Raw genomic sequence first — 26,142 nt, 5'->3', positions numbered from 1 at the left:
TTATTGATGCGGGCCACTAGGTAGTCACTGGCTGCCAGGTGACGTGGAGACTGTGCCTAAACTTCCTTACAACATACAGATAGAAATAGATATCGGGAGGTCCTTGAGGAAAACGGATCGAATCCCTGAAGCTCTCCAAACCAATCTAAAGATATTTGCCCAAGAATAACAGGATCCTGCGATCGAGGGGAAGCAATTTTCGAGAGGTAATCGGGGTCTCTTTGTGGAATCTGGTCTTTGTGCTGATCGGCGCGGGTTAGCTTCAGGAGGAAACCCCAAGAGAAAAAATAAGGCTCTCCACTCACATTTCTCCGCCTCCGCCGATTGCCGTCATCGATCGATGCCTTACGCTGTACAACGCAGTGCACTCGCCCTCCTAATCCAAATCACTCGCTAGTCGATGCAGCGACATCATCGCCTCTGGGCGTCGCACTATGGCGGCTGTCAATCGGAATATGTTTGACGCCAGCGTTACAACAGATCGGCCGCGCGGAGCGTCGTTGATGGTTCTACCGTTGAATCTGATCGCGCTCATTATCTCCCACGTATGTTTAACTTGATCCATCTGCGAAATACGCAAGCGATCAAGCTAACTTAGAGCTCCTAATTCCTACAGTTGGAAGATCCCGGCGACCTTGCTCGCCTGTGTCGAACATGTCGAGTCCTCAACTACATGACGCTCCCGCAGCTGTACAAGAGCATTACCCTGACGTCCTACGATAGGATCCGATACCGTGGGGATCAGCCGGAAGGGATGGGAAGCGCAAGCCCCTTCTCAATGGGTCTTAACGCCATTATCACCCGTCCGTACGCATCGCTAGTTCGGTCGCTGACGCTCCGAGGAAACTGGCGGGAGTCAGAGCTGGAAGAGCATGCGCGCATTGGTCGGGTGACAGATTCCTCCATGATGCTGAATATTGTGGTTCGGGCGGCCATCGACAAGATGAAGGAGTTGGAAAGCTTCAGCTGGGAGCTCAATACCAAGATGCTGGAAACTGTCTACCTCGGACTGGCGCAACAACCTAAGCTGACATCGCTGACTATACGATTTCCCTCGAGCCGTCACCCTCGACCGACGATCGTCATACCCGCGATGCCTCATCTACGGCGCTTGAAAATCACCGATATTGACCCTCTTTGCTACCCAGACGACATTTCAACTCTCCTTTGGAAGTGTAAGAAGTTGCAAGAACTCAATATGCACTGGTCACCTCGAATGAGAGAAGAGCAAGAGCCCAGCGTTATGGTCCATGACTACTTCCGCAAATGCATATCGGCAAAGCAACCTCTTCGAGTCAAGAAGATAGGGCTTCAGAACTTGTACGCACTTCATACCGAAGAGTTCAATCTTGCGTTCGATCAGACTATGGTCGAAGATGTCACCATCCTTACGGATACTAAATCAGACGACTACAACTTCATGAATACGTTTGTTGACAGTACCTGGCCGATTGCCCCTCCTCATGTCGTCAGGATCAAGAGCATTAGACAGGATCGTTTCAATAGGAGGCATGCGGACTTCCTAGGAAATTTCACTGGACTAGAAAGATTGTATTTCGTCAATGCAACGCCCAATCCAAACGACATGAGATCACCTAGACACTTGGAGTACCCGGCCCCCACGCCACCCTTTGTGGACCATAATCACAACAACCCAGGCAGTGCTCCAGCCTATACTCCCGAAAATACACCTTCCTGTTCTCCGGGATTGCAGGCCAGTATCCGTGATGCCTACCTCAATAATATAATTATAAACCACGCCGCAACTCTACGGCATCTCTTGCTCCCTTCTTACTGGCCGCTCTCATCAAATACAATTGCACGTATTGTTCACTCTAGCCCGCAACTTGAGCAGCTTGCTTTTGCAACAGAATTCTCCAGCATGGAGACACTAGGGCTATTACTCCCATTCCTCCGTAACCTGGTCGCTGTACGCCTTCTAGTCCCGACCGGTGCTACGTCGTCGCCGCAGACTCCACGGCCACCGAAAGCGAGCTTGGGGCTCTTATCATCACGTTCAGCGGAAGATGTATTTACATCCGCGCTATCTCTTGCAGATATCGTGGAAGCTGATGATGACATCCTAGTTGAAAAGTTCTCTGAATCTCTAGCGGATCCACAGGTATTCAGTCAGCTGAGGTTTTTCGGTTTCGGCTGGAAAGCATTCGAGCTTTTGGACTACTATACAATTCCCGCTGTCCCTCCCCCTGAGCGTACCGTTGAATCGCAATCGCAATCCCCAGCAGATCTAGTGGGCGAGGAGGTCAATGGATGTCGAGAGCCTTACCAGAATGGATTATCACAGAGGGATGACGGAACAGCCGCCTCTTGTATCTTGACTCCAGCCCCGGTCTCCCAAACCCCACCCACAGGGCCAGCACCGAGGACAAGCCAGGCTCCGTCGTTGCTAGGCAAACGAAGGCGGGAACATGACCTGAACCTAGGAGCACCACCCAAGAAGGGAATGTCGCGTGAAACCCCCATAGATATATCGGAACTCAACCCTTGTCTGCCAACACCGATCACGAATAACAACCGTGTATGGAGACGTCGGGTGCGACGAGTGGCCTGGGACATAGTAAAACGCTACGAGATATGGGGCCTGGACACGCAAGAATTATGATCACTGTCTGTATCGTCACAGACAACCATTTCGAACTGCACATATATGCTTTGGGGTTCCAGGATGGGAGGGGCGTTAGTTGTTTTCGTTCGCCCCCGTTTTTTATATGGGATGGGGTGAGTACTGGTATCATATTGTTCATACGGGGTCCGATTGCACAAATTTCGCAGGTTGTTCTTGTGCATAAGTCAAGGCTATATACAACGCTACATATTCTGGTCTGCGGAGCATAGTCGGTGTTGGGTACACGGCTATCTCTTGCCCGGGTTTCCTGCTACTGTCTCTCCAGGTTCTCGATTTCAATTTTTCACCTTTTTAAGATATCCCTGTTGCCTACATTTATTGTACACTTGAGAACATAACTCCACTATTACAATTAAATCTATGGATGTGTGAAATCCATTCTGAAAATAACAGGTATTGAGGCTATACAGCTATATTTTTAAATATAATTCCTAGCGTGAGAGTGACGATGCAACTTTAATTAGATTCCACTCCAATTTTAGGACAATATAAAGTTCCTATACTAGTGATTTCGCGGTCTCAGGCTGTTCTGGTAGAACAGGTGGTCAATGTGAATTTTTGGGAAATACAACTGTAAAATTGGGGCCAAAAGACCTCTTTCATTTCCATCTTTAATAGTAATAAAATTCAAATCTATTTTGAGATATTATATTTCATCTAATATATATAGATTTTCCACATTCAGATACGATTTTAGTTTCAAAACTCAACACTGGCGGGTTCGGGTTTCGGTCAGGTCCAGTGAGTGGCATGCCATGGCCTAAAACGGAGAAAAGCAACCATGCAATCTTCATCCAATTCTCGATGTCTCGCGCTGAATAACAGCCATGTACAGAATACGACGCGGCATTTTGAAAAAAGCCACGCTAACCCCAAAATCCATATCCAGGAATATCTCTTTGACTAGTCATGGTATGCTCCTAATATCGCAGTAATTCCTTTGTCTACTGATACCCACCCTTAGGAGAGCCTATCCAGTATGAGCAACTTTTCGAATACACGAACGGACGATTTCTAGTCAATGAGAAGCACGAACTGTCAAAGCGATATGCCAAATTTGATCTCGACGCTCTCTGCACTCTAGTTTCGTCTTTGCCCTCTGTGTCTTCACCTATATCCAAAATTGATAAATTGGAGGGTGGCTTCAACAAAGCATTGTTGATGACAGCTGAAAATGGAAACGAGGTTACTACGAAGATACCATGTCCTAGCGTTGTGCCTGCGGAGTATAGCACTGCATCTGAAGCGGCTTCCTTGGAATATGGTAGGGGTCTTCTTGTGGTTTCTTTCGAGTTTCCACTGCTAATTCAGATGGGTTTCGATAGTAAGGTCTCATACCTCTGTTCCGGTTTCCAAAGTCCTTGCATGGAACTCTGATTCTTCGAATCCCGTCGGGTCAGAGTACATTGTGATGGAGAAGGTAAACGGTAGACAGTTGGTTGATGTATGGGGTGAGATGAACCAGCTGCAACAGTTCAAGTTGATTCAAAATCTGGTTCGGCTGGAGAGTCAGTTGGCTTCGATAAGAGTTTCCTGGTTATGGAAATTTGTATTTCCGTCATTCAGCTAAACTCGGAAGTCAAATCATCCCCATAAGTGATGATTATTGTATTGGCCCTGCCTATAATGCGTCGTGGTTTCCACAGTTTGGCAACCAAGATTATGCTGGCCCATGTTTGACATATCTGAGCCTTCTGTATCGCTGGCCTCGGGCTAACATTTGCATCCGCATAGGGGGTGAGTCTTTCTGACCTGTGTCTTGCGCTGGCTAATCGAGGCCTTACGCATGCGCAACACTCGACTCTCGTTCCTCGTGGACCCCATTTCGGTGGTCGCCTGGAACATATTCAACTTTTGGAAACCGCTATGAAAATTATACCGAAGTTAGTGGGCTATACTAATATTCAGCGATTCTCTAGACCAACCCTGTGGCATGGGGACCTTCATTTGGGCAATATATTTGTTTGTAACAAAGACCCGACGAGAATCGTTGGCATAATAGACTGGCAATTTGTGTCAATCATGCCTGCGCTTATGCAAGTCCAATGGCCGTCCTTCATTAGCCCCCCTGAAAATTACGAGACTGGGATTGTTAAGCCGGACCTACCGCCAAACTTTGATGAAATGGACTCGGACGAGAAAGTTTTTGCGATAACGGAGAGAGATCAAGCTCTGCTATCAAATTGCTACGAAGCAGCACTTGCTAAGAATCACCTTGAGTCATACTTGGCTTTAACTCAAGTCGACTCAGTCTCACGAGACTTATTCTCCTTGACCGAAAACACGTGGAAGCACGGGATAATCCCACTCCGTGATTCTCTAGTCCAGATCTCCGAAAGCTGGCGCCAAATGGGTCTCTCCGGACCTTGTCCGTGCCAGACTACAGGGGACGACTTACTAAGGCACAGGCTTGAGCTTTCTCGGTATAAGGGTTGGCACAAGCTTAAAGCATACACACAGGAATTGTTGCATTCAGATGATGATGGCGGCTGGGTGCCGCCCCATCTTGACTTTAACAAAGTGCAGGCGAGACAGAGCGAGCTGTTTCAACTTTATATTCAGAAAGAGCCTGAGGAGATACCAGAAGAAGAAGAAGAAGAAGAAGAAGAAGAAGAAGAAGAAGAAGAAGCAAAGAAGCAAAGAAGCTTTGGTTTTATATTGACAGAGTGTGACAAGGTAGACTTTCATAGGTGGAAAGCGTGGAATTAGGGATAATGATGGCCGCGTTATTGCAAAACTGAACTCGGCTGCCGGTATAAGGGCATCTTTGTTGATATTGATATTTCCAGAGGCTGAATTGGCATGGCCTGTGTTCTTCTTCACCCACGTCCGGGGTGATTCATTGGAAGTTTTATAGTGTGGCTGATCACCGGCTAGATATAGGTATACTCGGCTGCTCATTTTCGCCTCCGGTGAAGATAGTAAGAATAAGTGCTTTTGAATGAAATATTACGGTTAGATGGCTTTCTGTATCGGGAGACTTCTTTTTTAGGGGAATTTTCTTGGTCTGGGCTTCTTATTCTTATTTATTTATTTTTTATACTTTCTTTTTTGGAAGGGAGCTTTACGTGTATTCCGTTTTACATTCTACTTAATTCAGTAGCAGAAGTTCAAACTCTAAACCCCACGGAACGATTTTTCCCATGAAGACAAATTTGATTTCGTTAAAGACCATAATCGTAAGGTATGTTAACTCAACATTGGATGACGGTGTGTCGCAGACCGGGGACGAAGACGTGGAAAACGAGCGGAGAATACCAATCGTCTTCTTTCATCACCCAGGCTGGCTTAAGCAGACAACAAAGACACCACCGTACTCCACAAAGAATCATAAGCCATGTACGTGTCGAGGTTGCTCATGTAGGTATGGCTGGAGATACTCCGCAGCTGCGTAATCAAGGTCGAAAGGTCGGTATCGGATGGGATGCCGTAAACCATGGTAGCGAAACGGCTCAGATCGAGTCCCTTGACCTTCTCGAATTCGTTGGCGGAGTAAGCGGACTGGAACTCACTGTATGCAGACTCGAAGATGACCGTAGAATCAGGGATATCCAGGTAGGATGCATCGGGCACTGCGCCGGGGTTTGTGACAATCTATATATACCGGTCAGTGAATGAATATGCTATTATTGCAAGGGGTTCAGCGTACGTAGTTGTTAGGGCCCAGTCCGGTGCTTTGTCTGATGGTCGAAGCCAGGTTCGTGTAGTAGGTGACGGTCTCGGCGCTGTAATCCGTGGCGGCTTCGTCGAGGAAAATGCCATGCACGGCGAAAGAGGACTTTCCGCTGGCAGATGGCCAGGAGGCGTAGGTCTGGATGTCCTGTTCGACTTCCGAGATGTCTCGAGTTCCCTTCTGAGTGCTCACATAGCCGAGGACGAGTGCATTGCTGTAGGAGGCCAGTCTGGGAACTGCTGTAAGGAAGTTCGTGTCGGAGGGAGTGTTTGAGCCGGGTCCATTATCGGGATTGATGATGATGGTGAACTGGACATCGGGATTGGCAAGGATCCTGTTCGGTTAGTTTCTCTGATATTGGCTTTGTGGGAGATCGACTTACAGTTCTTCCAGGGGTGTCCATGCGCCGGTTGACGGATACAGATAGTATGGGATCATGACCTTTGCCTTTGAAGTGCTGCTACCTGACGAAGAGGCAGAGGTAGAGACAGAGGTAGATGCAGATGCAGTCGCAGACGCAGAGGAAACCTCGACGATAGAGGTAACGGTAGGAACAGAGGCAGAAACAGATGCAAACTCAGACTCAGAATCAGACTCAGACTCAGGCGAGGAAACCTCGATGACAGAGGTCAAGGTGGAGCTGGAGCTGGAAGTAGCTGCAGGAGCATCGGAAGTGATGATAACCGTGGGAGCGACGATGTTCTGCACTGTTGAAGTAGCATCGACGTTTACAGTCACAGTCACCGTCGTGGTTACAGATGTCGTAGCGGCTGCACAGGCGCCAACTGACAGAGCAGAATCATGGGAGCCTCCAGGGCTATGTTGGATATGTTGGCTATGTCTGTGACGATACGGAATATGCGTAGCATGCACATGCTGGGACAAAAGCGATATGCAACCCAATGCACCCACAAGGGCAGTTGAGGGATTGTTGAAGAGCATATTGAGAACTGAAAGATTCAAGGAATGACTAGAGCTAGAAAAAAGGAATGAAGGAATGAAGGAACGACTGGTTGTCTATCGAAGAAACCAACACTTGCCAGAAGTTGTCGGAATGAAGGTCAAGAAAGAAATCATCGGCATACAAAAGAGAAGTCGATTCAGCTGGATCTGACTAGTTTAAGCGAGTCGATCTGACCTTTCCTGATCCAGACAAGATGATACAGTTTGTGATCCTGAGTCCCACTTTTTTATATTGTACCAGATCCAGGCAACTTAGTATTAAATTAAATTCAAGATCGAGATATCTAGAATATTATTTCTTGGAATTGTATTATTATTGTTTTCTCTTTTGAAATTAGAAAAGTGTCTGTTCCTGTAGAATTTTTTCTATCTAGTTAACCAAATCATAGTATATAGAGTATCTGTCCTAAGATTTCGTATGAATATTACTTGGAAGTTGACGTGATCTGGTGAAAAAAGCGAGGGGATCACAAACTGTCTGAATTAGGAAAGGTTTAGGGTGATTCGCTTATTTAGTCAGGTCCGGTTCATACTAGGTAGCGAATCACGGTAGTTCCCCCTGATACCGGGCGGATATGCCGGGCTTCCATTAGTGTCTAGATCTAGCTCTAGATCCTCGATGATTCTTGAGCCATACAGGCGATAACAGAGCCCACTGTTCCCAGACTAGGGTTTTTGAAAGATATGTCCGGCTGCTCCAGTCCCCCGTCACCACCAACAACGGAGGCTATTAATTTGGGACTCAGCGGGCTTGATGATAGGTAGTGAAACTCGGATTTTGAGTGTTGCATCTCATGAGCGACGTTTGTCTGCCGGTGAGGACCGTAGGAATTGGAAGAGCGTTTTCCCAAGCGATCGACATACCCTGCGCTGGAACGTCCACCAGAGGTTTCGGAAGCTTTTAGAATGAGATTGGCCACGGCGGGGATTTCGAGGTTGTGATGGATCATGGAACCACCCAGGCCAGGAGTTCTTGGGCCTTCATAGTAAGCGCTAAGGCACTTGTGCAGCGTAGTTGGATGAGAGTGTATTACTATAGGCTGTCCCTCGAAATTAGGGAGTAGTAGGCTGAAACGAGTTGCTAAGCCGTAAGTGTCTGTCTTTTCAAGTTCTCGATTTCGGTTTCTTCTGGCGCCTTTCAAGATATCCCTGATTCGTACATGTACTGGTATATATTTCACAACCCCCCCACCCCCGGGTTTACAATCCACACTTCACTCTTAACTTATATATTCTTCTGCGTATCTTGAAAAATGAAAAATAAAAGGTCACGATAGCGCAGTAAATATCCCAGATCAAAGCGATTGATATCATAGCCTACCCCCTAAGGACTCGGATTGATTATATATATATACTAGTACGAGATACTCGGCGGCCTGTTATACGTCATTCGCATATCTTAGCTACTAGCAACTTGTAGGGCTGACGAAGGGTTCCTTCCAACCTTTCAGATGACATTATATATAATCAGTCCCAGGCATCACAGAACCACCCTAATACAAAGCATACGATCGACTCGACAATAGAGCACTTTTTTGGTGTCTATCCGAAGCACCTCTTTTGCATCCCTTTATCCGGAGCGAAGGTTAATCTGGCAAGAGAGGTCCTTGTTATCTTGGAGTTTGAGTCTGGCCAAGGAGGGCCTTCCGGTTATTGAGTTTAAGCTTGTTTACGATAAGCTTACTTATGCCTTGGAAGGGAGGCGTTTTCTTGTTTTTAGTTTGGCTTTCTTAAAGACTGCTGGAGGATATCTGTTCAAATGTTTCTGGCTTGGGATTGTGAATTTGGCACTTCCTTGTGGTAAGATTGCATGATTTCTATTTGCTTGTTACAGAGTTTCGTGTTCCAGGGATGGTAAATATAAGTTGAGGTGACGTCCCGGTTACGAAACGCAGAGGAAGTGTATATATCTGAGGCGTTTCATACCGACACTTGCCAACTCCTTCCACGGGATATGCCCGGGGTTCAACTATAGCCTCAGATGCATTGGTAAAACCTACCGTTTTCTACATTTGCTAGATTGATGTACGTTGGCTTCTATCTCTTCTTCAGCTGGGGCGATTGGAATTGGATCAGACATTGAGGTCTCCAAGCTCAGATGTGATGCGAGACAGGTATTATTGAGAGGCGAAGTTTGATTTGAAAAATTGACGCCTGGCCTCTCATACTGTATCACCGGTTCGCAAACTACGCAGCAATGACCTATCTGGTCAGAAGCAGATTTCTGGATATGCCAAAGAAGTATGGCGAAAGGCGTGCTAGTCATCGGTGGTGGTGAGTTTGACAGAATGCCAGGCTGTGCGTAGACTTGGGACGACCTATCTAATGTTATCTTCCATAGCTTCTGGCATAGGCCTTGCCGTCTGCAAGTCACTTGCAACCCAAGTTTGGCAGATCGTTGTGGTGGACGAACCTGCTACCGGGGAGGAAATTGCCGCATAGCTGAATGGCATATTTGCCCTCGCGAACGTCACCGTCTATGAGAGTGTTGGACAGGCATTTGAGACTGTATGGCAGCGATCTAGTCGACCTGAATTTGGTTCATCTACAGTTGCTTTTTTCTTCGCATGCCGCTTACCCTGCTTGTTTATTGTATGACTAGCCCTCGCCAGCAAATCAACGAGCGAGGACGGGCTACCACTCTGTCCTCACGTTAACTTCATACATGTTAATCTGGTCAGGGTGATCTATACCTCCTACTTTCTCTTGGAGAAATAGTGATCTTCCAAAGTGGCTGATAATGTCATGTTCGCTCGCTGGGTCAACATGGCTATTTTGCCACCATTTACACCACATCAAGACATTGTGTTGTTGGATTCATGCGATCCATAACAGAGCACCTTTCTTGGACGATGGAATCCTCGTCAATTGTAGCAATAGTGGGTTGTCAAAACCGGGCTGCTAAGTTACGAGGCATGGAGTCAGATTCCGGCCGAATGCATAGCGTCCACCGAGCAGATAGTGGGCCTGGTTAATTCCCTCTTCTGAAACAGACAGATGGACACGCAGTGGAGATTTAGCAATAAGACGTTCGTTAATGCTGGACTGCCGATCCAAGACGAGCGATTACAGTCAATTGGTGCCACTGCGGAGCGAATCCAGAATAGCTCCGAGTGAGGAATTTTCCAGTCTGAATCCTTCCCGTCGGCGGTCCGTCCATCAGGCTATCAGTATGTAAGGATTTTCAGGTAATGCAGAAGTGAGCAGGATTGCTAGCTTCGACTGAATACATTGGATTGTGAAGCTTGTTAGACAAGCATCTGACTAACTTCTCCCGAGATAAGCGGTCCGCTATTAGATAATAGTAATAGTTCTTATTTTGAACTGTCGGGAGAACTAGTGCGCTCGTCATTGTCTACTAGGGTTGTGCATTATCTCGCCATTGTTCTTGGTATTCGGTCCCTGCAGAAGTCGTTATCTGAGGGCAGTATGACGGCGGAAGCCAAAAAAGAGACGGCGTCGTTCTTAACTTCGCCAAGCTAGCTGAAAATGGTATATGGATGGCATGTCACTGCTACCAAGTGCGTTAAGTAGCCTTGCCGCACTAGGCGAAAGACTGGCTATACAAAATATTTAGTACCATGAATATGTAAAAGCATACCACTCGACGGCCACTTACGGCTTACTTTCTCTGTTTTTCCTGTAAGTATACCGTTCATTCGGTTCAACGGAGCGGCAGACACGGCTTCCGAGACTGTCTACAAAAACTTGGAATAATTGAGTTATAGGCAAATTGGGATAGTTAGTACTACCCAGTAATAAACTCAACCCCAGTCCATAGGCACCCCCGATAAGGTAGGTACCGGCAGCGAGCCATGGACTGATTTCGTTGATTATTGAGCCGCTTATCACCGAATCCGTCGGCGATCGACAGCCCTAACCATTAGGGACTTTCCTGTCAGTCCACCCAAACCGCTTGCCCCGTCTTCAACGGAATATGCATGCTAAGTGGAGAGCGACCAAAATCAAGTCGGGCGCGGTTATTTGCCCGTATTCAGCACGGCGTTGACCCTCGTCATTAAAGGATGAAATCTGGTTGGATTATAGAGAACAGTGTCTTGGTTCATGGAGACTTTCTGCTTTCCTTAGAAATCGAGAAACTGAGTATTTTCTGATAAGGATGGTGGGGAACTGACGAGTGGTCGCAGGCAGAGTAACATCGCTCGAGCTTAGTGAGGTAGGCTGAGGGCGGGTGCGGGTACAGCGACAAGAATCTCACCTTGCGTCTGATATAACAGGATCATTGGCTGTCTCAGTTTATGTTTTTCAATTTGGTAATTCCGAGATCATGGAAACGTTGATAGAACATTCCATTCATGTGCAGATTACAGAAAAGGTCGGTGATGAGTGAAATGAATTGTAGTAGACGAGGGAGATAGCAGAGGGTGGTGGTTCAGGGACCAACGGTGATCTTCAGGACTCCGACGGTTCGTCTCCATCAGGAGAGCTGGATGGCCTCGTGTCTCAGGCACGCCCCATGTGACGGGGGCGTGCTAATGAGGACTAGTCCCGACTCAAGACTCGTACGCCGAGTGCTAGTCGGGAAGTATAAGGGACGGAGCCACTCAGAGCCCGAGTCCCATACATTCACCCCAAGTCGAGGTCTAGCGTGGGTCCTTTTCTTTCCCCCTCTCAATTTCATTTCCTTCAATCATCGTTCGGCCTTGCTCCGGCCCTCCTCACAGGCCCCCAGATAGATTGATTGCATTGATGACAGGATCATCTTCTTCACTGCTCTTGGGCCTTCTCAACCCTGGTACCCCTGCGCCTTCCCCTCCTCCAATACTACGCCAGCCCGGGTCAATGGCGATCGCCGGACCGATATCGAATGGATGATGGATGTCGTCCTTTCCACCAAACGGAGATATCCGTCCACCTCAATTAATCTGCGATATGGAGGTGGCGATCAACAGAACCTGACCAGAGGTCTTGTCCAAAACAAGCAATGACCACTCCCGCCGTAGCATCCGGGTCTAGACATGGGGCAGAGTGCTTGTTCCTCTCGCCTAATCAGCTCACCATTCAGGGACACTCGTCCATGAGGATCTTGGCGCCAACACCCTTTCAACTCATTCTTACTTTGCAGTGGATGAGCTTGTAACTGGGCCAAGAAAGCTTACTGGATGGCAAGGATCTTTGTCGCTCCATACCGAGAGGAGAAACACTGCCTAGTGCTGCTGATGTGGACTGCTCCCCTGAACCGGAGTCCGTTGACTATCATCACAACCATCATGATGCCCACCAGAGCAGACAAAGCTATAAAGGAGCGCCCTCCAGCTGCCCTGACTTGCCCATCACTCTCTCATCCTCTCCAACAAGATTCTTGAGTTCATCTAGGCTTTGTGCTTGTCATTCTTTCACATCCAGTCTTTCGCTCCTTTTCTGTCTTCTCGACATTTCGCCTAGAGAGCAATCACCATGGTTGTCTTGAGCAAAGTCGCTGCCGTCGCGGTCGGCCTCTCCACGGTCGCCTCTGCGTTGCCCACTGGTCCCTCTCATTCCCCCCATGCCCGCCGGGGATTCACCATCAACCAGATCACCAGACAGACTTCTCGCGTCGGTCCCAAGACCCTTAACTTCCCCGCGATCTACAGCAAGGCTCTTGCTAAGTATGGCGGAACTGTGCCTTCACACCTCAAAAGCGCTGTTGCCTCGGGTAGCGGTACTGTCGTGACTTCTCCCGAGCCCAACGACATTGAGTACTTGACTCCTGTCAACGTCGGTGGTACGACCCTGAACCTCGACTTTGACACTGGCTCTGCCGATCTGTGAGTGATAGCCGGTTCTCCACATCTTAAAAAAAAATGCTCGACTAATCATAATCCAGCTGGGTCTTCTCCGAGGAGCTCCCCAAGTCCGAGCAGGCCGGCCACGATCTCTACAAGCCTTCCGGTAACGCCACCAAGATCGAGGGTGCTAGCTGGTCCATCAGCTATGGTGACGGCAGCAGTGCCAGCGGCGATGTCTATAAAGATACCGTCACCGTGGGTGGCGTCACTGCCCAGGGCCAGGCCGTCGAGCCTGCCAGCAAGATCAGCCAGCAGTTCGTTGAGGACAAGAACAACGACGGTCTTCTGGGTCTCGCTTTCAGCTCGATCAACACTGGTAAGGCATCCTTCATGTGAACAACGTCGATGACTGGTGTTGGCTGACAAGGGCTACAGTTAAGCCCAAGCCCCAGACTACGTTCTTCGACACCGTCAAGAGCCAGCTGGACTCTCCCCTGTTCGCCGTGACCCTGAAGTACCATGCTCCTGGCTCCTATGACTTCGGCTACATCGACAAGAGCAAGTTCACCGGTGAACTCGCCTATGCCGATGTGGACAGCTCCCAGGGTTTCTGGCAGTTCACTGCTGACGGTTACTCTGTCGGAAAGGGCGACGCCCAGAAGGCCCCCATCACCGGTATTGCTGGTGAGTCCCCCATCCAAACACAGATCGATCACGACTGGACAGCTACTAACCCCTCTCTCCAGACACCGGTACTACCCTCGTCATGCTCGATGACGCAATCGTCGACGCCTACTACAAGCAGGTTCAGGGCGCCAAGAACGACGCATCCGCTGGAGGCTACGTCTTCCCTTGCGACACTGAGCTCCCCGAGTTCACCGTCGTGATCGGCTCCTACAACGCCGTCATCCCCGGAAAGCACATCAACTACGCTCCTCTCCAGGAGGGCGGCTCCACCTGCGTTGGCGGTATCCAGAGCAACTCTGGTCTCGGCCTCTCCATCCTGGGTGATGTCTTCCTGAAGAGCCAGTACGTCGTCTTCGACTCCCAGGGCCCCAGACTCGGCTTCGCCGCCCAGGCTTAAATGCCCAACTAATGCGGGCTCCGTGCTCTACTGCACAGCCTAACTCTAATGAGCCAACCCCCTAGCGGGCGATCTGGCTTAATTTGTTGGAGATGAGTAATTTGATCTACCGATGTATCTATTTTCTTCTTGTATATGGCGACGTTGATTTATGAGAGATGGTTTGGAATGCGGGCACATGTTGATGGATGATTGCGACTGTCTTCTTTCACCTGTACATATGACCACGTCGATCGTTACACGAGAGGGCCAGCTTTCAATTACATAACGCAATTCATCCTCTGATACACACTACCTCATCCATGGATACAAAAGTACTAGGTAGTAGACAGGAACAGGGATACTGCCATGCAATTGCACTAAATCTCAAACAGGTCCCGTTTCAGATATAATTCACCAAAACTCTATTCTCAGCCCTTACACGTCCAAGATCAATGACATAACTCAATCTATATTTCTGAAACAAAGACATACAAAGGACACTCCTCAACATCATGATCACCACATCTCCACCACATTCCCGAACACCCCTCACGCATAAGAAAGCAACACAAGTCCCCCAAACAACTCCCAACATAGCTAAATCCAAAAAAAAACGTACTCCCTACTAGTACCCTGAATCTCCTACTCAAATAACAAACAAAAAAAAACCCCCCCACGCCATAAATCATCGAATCATATGTCATCAACCAAACGCAAATCAATCCCCACTCTCAGATTAACATTTAGTAAATGTAACGGCAAATCGCCGGCCGATCTCCGAGCCGTCAGATAAGGGTGAAAACGTGGTGGGAACGGTTGACTAAGCGGATGTTCCTGGTAGGTTCGGATTGTACTTCCATGTTTTTTTTCTTTTTTACCTTCCTTTCCTTGCCTTTCTTTCTCTCCTTTTTTTTTTTTTGGCTCATGGGGTTTTGTCATGATTTTTATTCGGCAGGGATTGTTGGGTGGATTTGTGGAGGATTTTATGTTGTGGGTCTGGATGCTTAGAGTAGGGAGGGAGAGGGTAGTTTATGTGAGGTTTTTTTGTTTTAGTTTGATTGTTTTACAAATCGTTTTGTACTTAGTTTTTGACGTTGGACTTGTCAAGGGGAAGTAACTGCCGGGGAATTGAATTTTTGATATATGTAATTAATTGACAATGATTGATTGATGATATCATAACGTTCATTTGTACATTAGGGTATTTATCTCCTTTAATCCATTGCACAATCGCAATTCCTATGTGACTGGGGGTAGGGGGTCGATATCTGCCGTGATTTCATGTTGTTTACGATGACTGTAAAAATTGAGACGGAATGGTGCCACCGCCGGTGGACTCAAGATTGTCAGCGTGTCCGTCGTACTGTTCGTTCAGGAGGACTTCGAGCATGTCGAATTCGCCCACCATGGGTCCTGTGCCCCCTAGACCCTGATCCACTAGGGTGGAGCTGTTGAAGAATTGGTCGAGCGGCAGGGCAAACCAGTCTGGGAGTCCGCCAGAGTCCTGCATTGACTGCGACGGAACGTTCGTGCCGTCCAGGTCTCCCGCGGGGGGCGTTGCATTCGGGTCATAGTAGTTGTGATACACGGATGGCGGTGGGGGCATGAATGAAACGTTAATGTTGGACGAGTTGATCGGCTGTGCCGGGATTCCAGCCAGTGGGTCATGTACCGAAGTCATCGGAGTGCCGGTCGAGTGACCATTACTGTCAACATAGCCCAAATTATTCGTCGAGTTTTGCGCTGGTGTCCAGCCATTGCTCGTGCCGTCTCGCCGGTTTTCGCGCAGACGGGGTGATTGGGCTCGGGAGGTTGGTGCAGACGCGCGGTCGTGCTCGCCGTCGTTGCCACGGTCCATCGGCGCGAATCGCAAGAATCGAGTACGAATGCTGGTCGTGAGCAGCTCTAGCAGTCGGGCGATGGCGTGACTCAGGTGGACATCGTCTACTACATGTGTCCGTAATGCTTCAACGGTTCGGTCCTGGAGGTCCAAGGAGACACGAACGTCGTCTTCTCTCGCACCAAGAGTGAATGTCTATTTCGTTAGTCAATATGGCATAAACCCTGTAGACGATAAGGCATACCTTGAGAATAAAAATCATCCCAGACAAGATTCGGAAGTAGGTCCTGACAGGTGCATGCTTGAGGTGATCTCCAGGAATAAGCTCCTCCAGTACGGTCTGCAGAATTCTGCGCGACGCATCCACAACCTCTTGAATATACTGTTCATTGACACGGTACAACTCCATGAGCACGTTGAACCAGCTATTGGCTGAAGTTGCCCCAGATCCTGGCCTTGTATTTTGGGCGGCTTCGTTCGACATGGTTGTCCACCGGTCAACTACAGCCTGTAGAGCCAGGGAATTGACATATAATCCTGGGGGATGTCAGTCTTCAGCACAGCACAGGTTAGAAGAGCAACTTACGAGTATATTCATACTCAATCATCAAGAGCATCCTCATTGGAGGTGCAACTGGGATTGTCAGCGTTGACCCATGAACCAAATAATAGAAACTTACGATCAAGAGTGTCAATGTTCTGACGCCATTCACGCAAAAATGGCTGGAATCTATCAATCTGGTCTCGATATCGACCACTGCGGATCAACTCTGATGTTTGTTCGTTGGAGGCGAACAGTAGTTGGTTACTCTGGTACATAATCTTGGTAATTCCGATCCAACAATCGTGCATTTTGTCAATGTTCGCATCGCCACCTTTAACATTGGCTACATTCGTCGGTTGGATGTCGTTGGCGTATTGTGGGAGAGGAAGCATCGACGGAATACCAATGCGGCCACTGCTCTGCGTGTTGTACACAAGGATAAGGCGACGAAGCCGCCTTTTTCGTGTGTGCTCAGCTGGATATTCGCTCGCCGCCTTCTCGTCGTTCTTCTGATCGAACACCCCCAGCTCGAATGCTAAGGCTTGTGCTGTGCTAAGTAGCATCCAAGACATTCGATCGGACCGCCAAGCAGGTTCCAGCCACTTCTGAAAAGCAAGTCGGCCTTCTGCCGAGGTGTTCTGGTTACGATTCAGGATATTGTCGGCGTCCATTTCTGAATCCTTTTCGGGCCGCGTCTGGGCATCCAAGTCCAGTAGTGTGTTCTCGTCGTCACCAGGAGGGAAATGTAAATTCCGTGGATGCCAGTCTGTTAGCAGCAATAGAGCTTCTATAGTTCCTAGCGATCGCAGATTGCCCTTGAGATTCACTTTCGCCGATGTGGGCGCTAGGTCGAACGAGCGTGGTTTGCTGATTCCCATGCTATCCCCACCGAACTTCTCTTGACCCCAAAAGAGACGCTCAATCATTCCACGTAGATACGACCAGAGCCGGTCATGGATGTAAAAGGAACGGGTATATGCTCCGTCTCCCTTGGGTTTCATATGTCGTGATGCTGTTGTAAGAAGCGTAACAGCCAGCACGGGCTCGTCGGTGAGCAAAGTACGATGGGTAGAAGGGTGAGAGAAATCAGGGATGACGATTGGGCTCAAATTAGCCAGATTTTTGTAGTAACTACCCAAGTCAGCGAGCGATGATATGAAAGAAAGAAAGTAACATACTATGCAACATAAGCCATGGCTTCCTCGACTGAAAGCCAACCAGCACGGACGAAACGCAATCGTGACCAGGCCTTGACAGCATCCGTAAAGCCTGGGTCTTGAAGACTTTCCGAAGGACCTGACTGGCCACGGCCATCAGAGGCTTGATGATCTACCGAGTTCGATCCAGTCGTTGGAAAATAGTTATTCATCTGCACTCCAGACCGAGCTGGTCTGGAGAAAGAGCCTCCTGCGCTTCGGGGTGTGCCAACCTGGGTAAGGGGTGACATGGGTGAGTTGAACGACGAGACAGACTGCCGAGCTGCGTAACGATTTTCAAGACTTTGACGGTTGAGATCTTCCGTCCGGCCTGCAGCCTCGGACAACAGATGTAACGCATCGTGACTGTTACTGATTGCAGGTGACAGCAACTCGACCGCGGTACGATTCATCATGGTTTGCCCGCCGTCAAGACTAAAACTGGTTGCTCGGTCCCCCAAGGGGTATACCAATCGAGTATTCCGTGCATCGGGGAAGTGTGTGGTAGATGAAGGGGTGTTGGACGTGAATTGATGGCTGCTGGTAGTAGGCTGGGGTACCTGAGAGGCGACCGTCGGTGATCGCTCGGACGACCACTTCTGCTGTGGAATGGCACTATTGCTCTCAAACGACGCCGGCTCAGGCTGTGCATAGGACGACGATGCATCACTATGAGAATCATTTGATGCGGGATCCCCGATCATCATCCTCTTATCGCGTCGGAGTACGCCATCTACGGTCTCCTCGACTTCCGAGGGTTTGCGCTTGCGCCGGGTGGCGGAGAACTCGCAGCGCTTGCTCTCGCGACGACATCGTACACAGGGTGGAGGACGGGGATTGTCGACACCTACGACGCCTGTCAGAGGTCATAACTCTACTGAATTAAGGGACTAGGGGCATCGTATGATTGCGATGTGAGGACTGCGCTTACTGCCAAGATCACACTTCACCTTGCGTTTCCGACAAGGGTCGCATGCCTGATAACCGCGGCGATGCTGGGCCTGGGGCGACGGGGATTTCTGATTCTGGCTGTTTTGGGTATAGAGACCAGTGTCGGGTTGTGCATTGCTTGCTGCCATCATGTTCTCCAATCCTCCAGTAGTGCCGCCCTTTGCCGGCGCACAAAGTGGATTATGGTCAGGTTGGGAGTTGGAGAAAGCCGATGCAAAGCGAGGGCTCCGTTAGAAAGCGGTGGGGTTCGCGGGTATTTATCAGGCACGACGACACGCCTTTTTCTCCCATGGGCAGGATTGGAATTTCCTTCGGTATTCGCACAACAAAGAACGGGTGGTCTTCCTTCAAACCATTGCAAGAGTCAGTCAGACCGACAAGTTTGCAATTGGAAATGGAATTTGGAAGAAAATCACAGTATCCACGGAAAGTCGATAAATGGGGAAGGAAATGCGGGGTAGCCGAACGTCAAATTTAATTATATTTGCAATGAATTCCCTGAACAGTGATATCTGTTATCAATAGTAATCCCCATTAGACTCGACACCGTCGGTTCGCGTTCCCGCCAGTCGAGGTTTTATTTTTCTTGGTGCTTTTGCATCCCGTTGTATGTCTCCCTCTATTTGAGAACGCAGCAAAATCGACCACAGATACTATACAAATGGAAATGCTTAAAATATGGGATATCAACCCATCCCAAATGCTACAGATGCACAGTAAATTCCACCCACATCGTAATTAAACAAGATCGAGAAAGAGAAAAATTTACTGATCGTAAAAATCATCACGGCGGAGACGCTAGGGGTCAGCAAGATAAGCCCCCTTTACGCAGATCCAGAACCACCACGAGGGACTGGACCGGGTTTAGGCCACCTGAGAGGCTGACGTCGTGTTCAAGACAGGGATATTTTTCTTCCCCTTGTCAAGCGCGACGTCCCCATTGGATTTCACCAACGAACTCATCATTTTCCGGGGTAAGTTGGATTCGCTGTATGCAACGCTGTCTTCGCTCCCGCGTCTCGACATGCTGGGGGTCAACCGGCCCGGTAGCAGGCCTCGAATTCCCCCAGCCTTCCGTGCGGGGATTTCTGCTGTCCCCGCCGTGAGCACGTACAGCAGATACTTCAAGTTGGGGAGAGTTTGTCGAATGTCCAGCACCCGAAGGCCCCGCTTAGTCAGCAGAAACTCAATGTTCTTATTCAACAGAAACACCCCATATTCGAACCGGTAATGGACGTTGACCGGGTACAGTGGGTATGTTCGTTGTGGAAGCGAGACGGAAACCGGGTCCTGGATCTGCGAGTTGGACAGATACGGATTGATCGGATAGGGTATGGACACGGATAGATAGAAGGACAGTAAATAAACCAAATGTGCAGTATATCCCAGTGCGGCCGCAACAGCGTCCCGATGAATATCGGTGAAGTTCGAGTTCGGCAAGGCAAGGCCCGCTATTGTGAACGCGAGCGGTTTGTCGGGGATCGGCTCAATAGGGTAGATTGCCAGTAGATCCTCTGAGATGCGCCGAATTTGGCCCTTGGAGTCTTCTGTCTCTTTTTCCAGTAATTTAGCACTGGAGTGCAGCTTCTCCTGCGCATCGGGCAGATGACTACGAGCTCTTTCTTGCGTCTGGCGCCCACGCGCCATAGCCTCCTTCCTCGCGCGTAAACTGGCGACCAGTTCTTCCTTACGTTTCCTAGTCAGGCGAAGTTGTTTCCTCTCAGACACAGCCGCCTGTTTCGTCAGCGTAACTTTATCCCGAGCTCGCGAAACCTCGCTAGTCACGGCTAAAGCTTTCTGGTTCCTCTCCAGAATTGAACTTATTTGAGCCTCCAGCTTCTCCCTAGTGATAAGTGCGTCTTGAATGCACTCATCCAGGTTTGCCAGCCGCATCAGTGCGTCGTAGGATGAAGTCGACAGCGCATTCCTATCGGAAGTTTTGGATGCTTTTGCAGGCAAAGGCACCCAAACTGGTGGAAGATCCGTCAGATTCCCATAAACGCCGTCCGCAAAATGGCAAAGAACTGAGTTTGACGGTAGCGGTTGGTGGAAGCTATCCAACGACTTTCCTAGAAACTGTAGGGATTGTAGATGTAACTGCAATTCCACCAACAGCATGTACTCTTCCATAGCGGTCGTCTTCGCCCATAATTTGAGGGTGAAGCTATCCGATCGCGAGACTAAGGGCCCGCACATGTTCAGGTCGAAGGAACGGAAGCTTGGGTTCGTTGCATCCTTCACGATCTCGCTCACATACACCGGTTCTTCGATCTTGTCGCAATGCATGGAGAACCAGGTATCTGCCATTCGACTCCTCGTGATATCCTCCAATTTCACTTGTCTAGCACGCGGGTTGGGATCGCTCCAAGGTAAGGTGTTTCGCCTTTGTTGTGGCTGTCGCCGGGGTGGCGGCTCGCGACTAATACACTTATCGCCGGCTGCCTTGACGGATTTGAGATTTGTGAACGAGCGCGAGTGATTCAGGGGGCGACTCGCATCCTGTGCAAGGATCTTCGACGGCGATTGGAACGAGTTGGGAATATCTTCGTCATCAATAGTTTTCCCCCGAGTCCTGCTCGGGGGGTCAACAACAAGATTACGAATCGAGATGCCTTGTAGATGGCGGAGCTTGCGATTCTAGAAAACAAGCCTATCAGCTTACCCCCAGACCAATTGGCAGATATTCTACTGTAGGATGAAATTACCGATGGGAACAGCCAAGATCTCTCGCGACGATTACCAGCATCATCATGGCCTATGCCCTCCGAGGTAATAGTCAGCGACATTGCGGCAGTTTGATTGTTTAGTTGATGTGCGCAATCATTATAGGTGCAGCTCCAAAGTATAACATGGAGTGTAAGTAAATTCAGAAATTAAAGTATAACAAGGATGAGATGTGCGCTAAACTCGAATGCTCATTAAGAATGATGGGGAGCTTAAACACAAGCATCCATTGCTCTGCGGAGGTGACGGGAGGGTTGGCCCATTTGGTTTGGTCGGGTTTGGTCTCCCCGTCGAAAAATTGATCCGCGCGGTCTCACTTTCCAGCTTCCGACACTCCATCAACCTCACCACACTTCACCTCACCTTTCCCCGAATCGCTATGCACTAGAGGGGGGAACACTCTACTCAACTTAACCTCAAGCTCGATCAATAAGAGAGACGCAGCAGTGCGTTTCTGGCCGCAATGGCCTCGCAGTCCGTCACCAAGCCGTTCCAGAAGATCCTGGACCCGACCAAAATCGGGACATGGAACGTCGTCCGTCGCCCGCCAGTCGAGAACCATAGCGTGATCCAGGGAAAAGCGCGGGAACAGAACTCGAATGCTTTCAAGACACATCAGTGGAAGGAGGGAGTCCGGTTACGAAAGGCCATCAATGCCATTACGCACGGGAAGAACATCTTCGTCTATCATAACATGCGCACCAACCAGGTTGTCTACTCATTGACGCGGTATTTGGAGGTAAGACTACCATTTTCATTATAGTGCCCGTTCTTTAATCCCACAGGAGCAGATTCTAAGGTGTATATTTCCCTAGAAAAACAATGTCCTCCGGCAGCTAGTATACCATGGCAAAAAGACCGTCCCCGCTACGCTCCGAAAGGACATGTGGGTGCCTTACTACTCCGTCCATTTCAACGAACCCAAGGTTGGCCTCCGTGCCTACCATCTTCTCCGCGAATTTGCCATGCAGCGCCAACTCGCCCCACCTCGTGAGATGATCACCATCAGTGAAAGGTTCCTGGATCAGAAGCGGCCCAAAGACCCCGAAGGAGCCAAGAAGTTCGACGAGAAGTATGCAGACAAGGTTGGCTGGCTGATGGAGAAAAAACACCGCGCTCGTGCTTTAATGGACCAGAAGGCCACCAGTGTTGCCGATGTGTCTGCCGTTCTTGCCATCCAGGAGGAAGAGATCGCGAATGGCTTCGCTGATGGCAAAAGGGGATACCTCACTCGCACTGCTAGACGGCGCCGCAGGGAGGCTCGTGCGAAGGAAACAGCTAAGGCCGCGGAGCAGGCTGAGCGTGTGGCTGAGCTGGAAAAGACCTTGAGCACACCCGAAGTCGAATACAAGGTCCAGGAGCCTGAAAGCACAAACGGCCTGGAAAGCAACGGCGTCAAGATCCTCTGGACTGATATTCACGATGCTCGTTTCGCCGAATCTTGGCCTGAGCGTGTCCGCCACGGTGAACTCGACCTGACCCGCGGCCATGTTATGCCAGGACAGAAGCCTAACTACGGTGTGGAGGTTCTTGCTGATGAGACGTTTAAGGAGAAGCAGCCGGAGCAGAAGGCCTAAGGGCTATAGAGGGCGTGTATTGAATACTGATGGAAACTTGTGTGGATATTACATTGGAAAGATGTATTCGTTCTTCGCATATACAGATTTGTATTTTTAGATGATGCAATGGCGTTTAGCAAATTGTCAATTTATTACTACTTCTCCGCCTAGTTAAAATATATATATGGTGGAACATTAGCTGTAGCTCCAACTATCTATGAAGACCCATATTAATTTCTCTTGATTTCAAATTTGAGGTTCAGATTTACAGCGTTATGTACCAATACAGGAGTAGCAGTCAGTCATTGTCCGAGGAGGTAGAACACGTAGAACCGGGTTGGCACCGCTTTCTTCGGCTAATGGCATAAAAGCAGAGGATGAGTACCTCTATAAGTAGATGAGGAAATAGAAGAGTGCAAAACCAGAAAAAAGAAGAATTGGAAAAACCCACATGTTTGGGTCTAAAACGGCAGGAAAAGAAGATGATACCGGTGACCGTGGGCTACCAGAGGTCCCACGTCCCTAGACTGCGATCGACGCCAGTAAGTTGTTGAAGTGAACAAGGACAGAAAAGAGAAGGTAACAAAGAAACAAAGATGCAAATTCATTGTCTGGGCCGAGATATGGACGTAGTTCAAATCTTTCCTCCCCCCTCCCTTTCTGACACAAGGTCAGTCTCGCAGGTGTTGCTACCCGACGCTTAGGGATTTTCGTCATTCGCACCCGTCTTGTTCAAGTGACTGACGGTTGGTGCATCAATAGGATCATCCATTGATATCTCTGGCCCGGGTTCGCCATCGACCATTTTTTGCAGATTTGCACCTTTGCCCTTCTCAGCCGTTTCATTATCGTCTGCAATGTCTGCATTGGCCATGCTCTTTCTTGCACTCTCGATGATCTTGTCTGCTTCGCTCACGCCGTGCTCGACATCCATGGATGGATCGCCAGCCACACCGATTGGGTCAGCTGTCTTGTTGATAACCTCTTTGACACGATCCGTATCGAGTCGGATAACCATGCAAGAAAGGTTATCGGTACTAAACCGTGCAAGAGCATAGTCGACCAGGATCTTAGATGCTTCCTGAGCGTCTGGAACATTTCGAACAAGATCCACAGCTTCCTGATCAGTACAGACATCCCACAGCTAATCATGATCATTAGCGACATTCATAGGAAAACACGAAAGTCATCACTTACCCCGTCGCAGGCCAATATGATAAATTCGTCAGAGTCCGGTTGAACCACGGTCTCCGTAGTATAGGGGTGTCCAGTGACGAGATCCTTGAGATAGGCATCACCCAGAGCTCTGGTCACTGCGAGAACACCATTTACTCTATTATTAAGTATCAAGCCCCCAGCGTTTGCTATCCTCTTGCCTTCATTTTCGTCACTACCTTTGTGATCGTAGGACAACCGGAGCGCCTTGCCGTTGCGACATAGGATTATACGAGCATCACCAACATTAGCCGTATACAAGACACGTTGCCGTATAGCTTTCTCTTGCAGTTTGGGTAGGATTGACGGGCCAGTACTAGTTGTTTGGGTGGGAGTATCATCGGCCTCTGAATTGGAATCGCCCTTCGCGGCTGCGGCTGCTGCGGGAGCAAGTGCGGAAGAACCGGTTGCCGAATGCGAACTGGGGATCCGGTCCTCCCATCGAAGAAGGGCAATGACAGCAGTACACCCACTGTTCTTCACAGGTAGCTTCTCTAACTGCTGATCAACACTAGTAAATGTTTGGTCGAGAAGTTCCGGAACGGGCGTATTGGGGTTCTTCTTCATTATATCCTCTAGGATCAGATGTAATTTCTTCCCACACCATTCAGCAGCGAACGTGCCGGCATGCCCATCGAAAATGGCGAAGTACCCATTGTCGGTTTCAACAACACTAGACGCTTCATCGGGTGCGAGGGAAGAACCAGTCTCGTTCTCGCCATCAGCCCGGGCTAATGGTGCGGGGGTCCCCAAAAAGTTGTAAAGATATGCATGGGTATCTTCCATAGTCCGGCGACATTTTCGATTCCGGTCTTCTGTGACACCAACTTTGAACGATGAGCGAGGAGTTGGTAGCGAATCACCAGCCGAATTGTTCAATGACCCTTGTGGGACACTCAATGCCGGGTCCATGCTCCCAAGTGACTGCAACGTTTGCGGAGACCGAACCGTATAATTGAACGACGAAGATTCACGAGGACTGCTACTCAAACTCAGTGAATTCTTAGCGTTGGTGAAAAACGTCGCCGCTTTCGTGACTGTGCTACTCCGGCGCTTCTTCTCCCCGGTAGGGCCCTGGTCTTCGCTAGTCCTTCTCGTAAAGAAACCACCGGATGGCAAAGACTTGCTGGTATGGGTTACAGCGCCTTCCTCGGGATGTACACTCAGAGATTGTGTATCGACTGCACCGGAATGTGGAACTGAATTTGCTTTGTCTTTGGGTGGGCTCGAGGAGCCACTGAACATTCTGTTCAGCAACCCACCCTGGCTCGAAAAACTTCTCCGCTTATTCCCTGCCAGCTTGATTGTAGGTATGGGACTGTGGTATTAAACCAGACCAAAGTTGGAGCGGAGAGGGCGGCGGCGGTGGAAGGCGAAATGCGAAATCTGGCAACGCCTGACGTAGGAGGGTAGGAATTGCGGCGGAAGCGAGGGGAAAGAGCTGAACAAGAAAAAATAAGGAGACTGTCAGTGACTGAGTCTACTAAAACTGGCTTCCAACTTAAGTAGGTTGAAAGGTAATGGTTTCAAAAACTCAGGTGATATTTAAGAAGCAGTTGTATCAGATGACGAATGTCTGGGCGTCTGCGTGGTCGGAAAGCAACAGGTCCATGACATATAGCGGCCCTTCTCTACCGCACATACCAAAACACATCGCGAAAAAACAGTGACTAGTAGGAAATAGGTATGGATTTGAAGGGATCATCACAAGTCACACTATCCAACTGAAACTGACTTGTCACCTTGGATGAGGCACCATGGGGGCACATCATGATCAACCCCACTGCGCAGCGACACATAGAAACAACAGTGTGCTAAGCCACTGGGCGGGATTTGGGTAGGAATTAAATAGCACTCACGAGGAAGACAATCAGATAGAAATCAAAGCTCCAAGGTTTCTGGATGTAAAAGTGGTGAAGTACTCCGGGTTGAAGTACGGCGAGCGCGGGTTGGTTAGAGGTGGGATCGATGGCATTTATTATTAGTAGTTAGTAGTTAGTAGTTTGTTCATCATTGCTGGGAAAGCACCTGGCAG

The 26,142-nt window shown here is 49.1% G+C and overlaps 9 protein-coding genes across 9 annotated transcripts; 4 read left to right on the top strand and 5 right to left on the bottom strand.

Annotated features, from left to right (window-relative positions):
- The first annotated feature begins 153 nt into the window (after positions 1–153).
- BDV37DRAFT_263373 (uncharacterized protein) lies at positions 154–2,991 on the top strand. Its single transcript, XM_032083549.1, has 3 exons — positions 154–206; positions 261–545; positions 617–2,991. The coding sequence occupies exons 2-3, from the start codon at positions 435–437 to the stop codon at positions 2,621–2,623; spliced, it is 2,118 nt and encodes a 705-aa protein (XP_031935727.1). The 5' UTR covers positions 154–206; positions 261–434; the 3' UTR covers positions 2,624–2,991.
- Positions 2,992–3,474: 483 nt separating this feature from the next.
- BDV37DRAFT_276130 (phosphotransferase family protein) lies at positions 3,475–5,319 on the top strand (the record flags this gene model as incomplete). Its single annotated transcript, XM_032085510.1, has 7 exons — positions 3,475–3,559; positions 3,612–3,911; positions 3,973–4,155; positions 4,214–4,343; positions 4,390–4,530; positions 4,567–5,190; positions 5,232–5,319. The coding sequence occupies 7 exons, from the start codon at positions 3,475–3,477 to the stop codon at positions 5,317–5,319; spliced, it is 1,551 nt and encodes a 516-aa protein (XP_031935726.1).
- Positions 5,320–5,854: 535 nt separating this feature from the next.
- BDV37DRAFT_263370 (spherulation-specific family 4 protein) lies at positions 5,855–7,350 on the bottom strand. The gene is made up of 3 exons (XM_032083548.1): positions 6,703–7,350; positions 6,297–6,654; positions 5,855–6,241 (listed from the first exon to the last, which is right to left on the bottom strand). Exons 1-3 carry the CDS (start codon positions 7,260–7,262, stop codon positions 5,936–5,938), a joined length of 1,224 nt encoding a protein of 407 aa, XP_031935725.1. The 5' UTR covers positions 7,263–7,350; the 3' UTR covers positions 5,855–5,935.
- A 5,193-nt stretch (positions 7,351–12,543) lies between these two features.
- On the top strand, positions 12,544–14,444 carry BDV37DRAFT_31677 (pepsin-like aspartic protease). Its single transcript, XM_032090433.1, has 4 exons — positions 12,544–13,051; positions 13,111–13,388; positions 13,448–13,696; positions 13,759–14,444. Exons 1-4 carry the CDS (start codon positions 12,702–12,704, stop codon positions 14,094–14,096), a joined length of 1,215 nt encoding a protein of 404 aa, XP_031935724.1. The 5' UTR covers positions 12,544–12,701; the 3' UTR covers positions 14,097–14,444.
- A 744-nt stretch (positions 14,445–15,188) lies between these two features.
- Positions 15,189–18,919, bottom strand: BDV37DRAFT_263367 (Zn(II)2Cys6 transcription factor domain-containing protein). The gene is made up of 6 exons (XM_032083547.1): positions 18,590–18,919; positions 17,641–18,505; positions 16,599–17,593; positions 16,505–16,552; positions 16,163–16,455; positions 15,189–16,113 (listed from the first exon to the last, which is right to left on the bottom strand). Exons 1-6 carry the CDS (start codon positions 18,738–18,740, stop codon positions 15,367–15,369), a joined length of 3,099 nt encoding a protein of 1,032 aa, XP_031935723.1. The 5' UTR covers positions 18,741–18,919; the 3' UTR covers positions 15,189–15,366.
- A 231-nt stretch (positions 18,920–19,150) lies between these two features.
- Positions 19,151–21,679, bottom strand: BDV37DRAFT_263366 (putative UV radiation resistance protein (UVRAG)). The gene is made up of 2 exons (XM_032083546.1): positions 21,315–21,679; positions 19,151–21,246 (listed from the first exon to the last, which is right to left on the bottom strand). The coding sequence occupies exons 1-2, from the start codon at positions 21,393–21,395 to the stop codon at positions 19,474–19,476; spliced, it is 1,854 nt and encodes a 617-aa protein (XP_031935721.1). The 5' UTR covers positions 21,396–21,679; the 3' UTR covers positions 19,151–19,473.
- BDV37DRAFT_263365 (uncharacterized protein) lies at positions 21,258–21,679 on the bottom strand. Its single transcript, XM_032083545.1, has one exon. The coding sequence runs from the start codon at positions 21,670–21,672 to the stop codon at positions 21,511–21,513; it is 162 nt and encodes a 53-aa protein (XP_031935722.1). The 5' UTR covers positions 21,673–21,679; the 3' UTR covers positions 21,258–21,510.
- BDV37DRAFT_263364 (mitochondrial 54S ribosomal protein mL67) lies at positions 21,671–23,062 on the top strand. The gene is made up of 2 exons (XM_032083544.1): positions 21,671–22,072; positions 22,149–23,062. Exons 1-2 carry the CDS (start codon positions 21,797–21,799, stop codon positions 22,908–22,910), a joined length of 1,038 nt encoding a protein of 345 aa, XP_031935720.1. The 5' UTR covers positions 21,671–21,796; the 3' UTR covers positions 22,911–23,062.
- Positions 23,063–23,592: 530 nt separating this feature from the next.
- ptcG (type 2C protein phosphatase PTC1) lies at positions 23,593–25,352 on the bottom strand (the record flags this gene model as incomplete). Its single annotated transcript, XM_032088290.1, has 2 exons — positions 23,593–24,036; positions 24,090–25,352. 2 exons carry the CDS (start codon positions 25,350–25,352, stop codon positions 23,593–23,595), a joined length of 1,707 nt encoding a protein of 568 aa, XP_031935719.1.
- Positions 25,353–26,142: the final 790 nt, after the last annotated feature.

This window comes from Aspergillus pseudonomiae, assembly GCF_009193645.1.
Source record: "Aspergillus pseudonomiae strain CBS 119388 unplaced genomic scaffold BDV37scaffold_121, whole genome shotgun sequence".
Lineage (NCBI taxonomy): Eukaryota > Fungi > Ascomycota > Eurotiomycetes > Eurotiales > Aspergillaceae > Aspergillus > Aspergillus pseudonomiae.
This window is presented reverse-complemented; position numbering and strand designations above follow the sequence as displayed.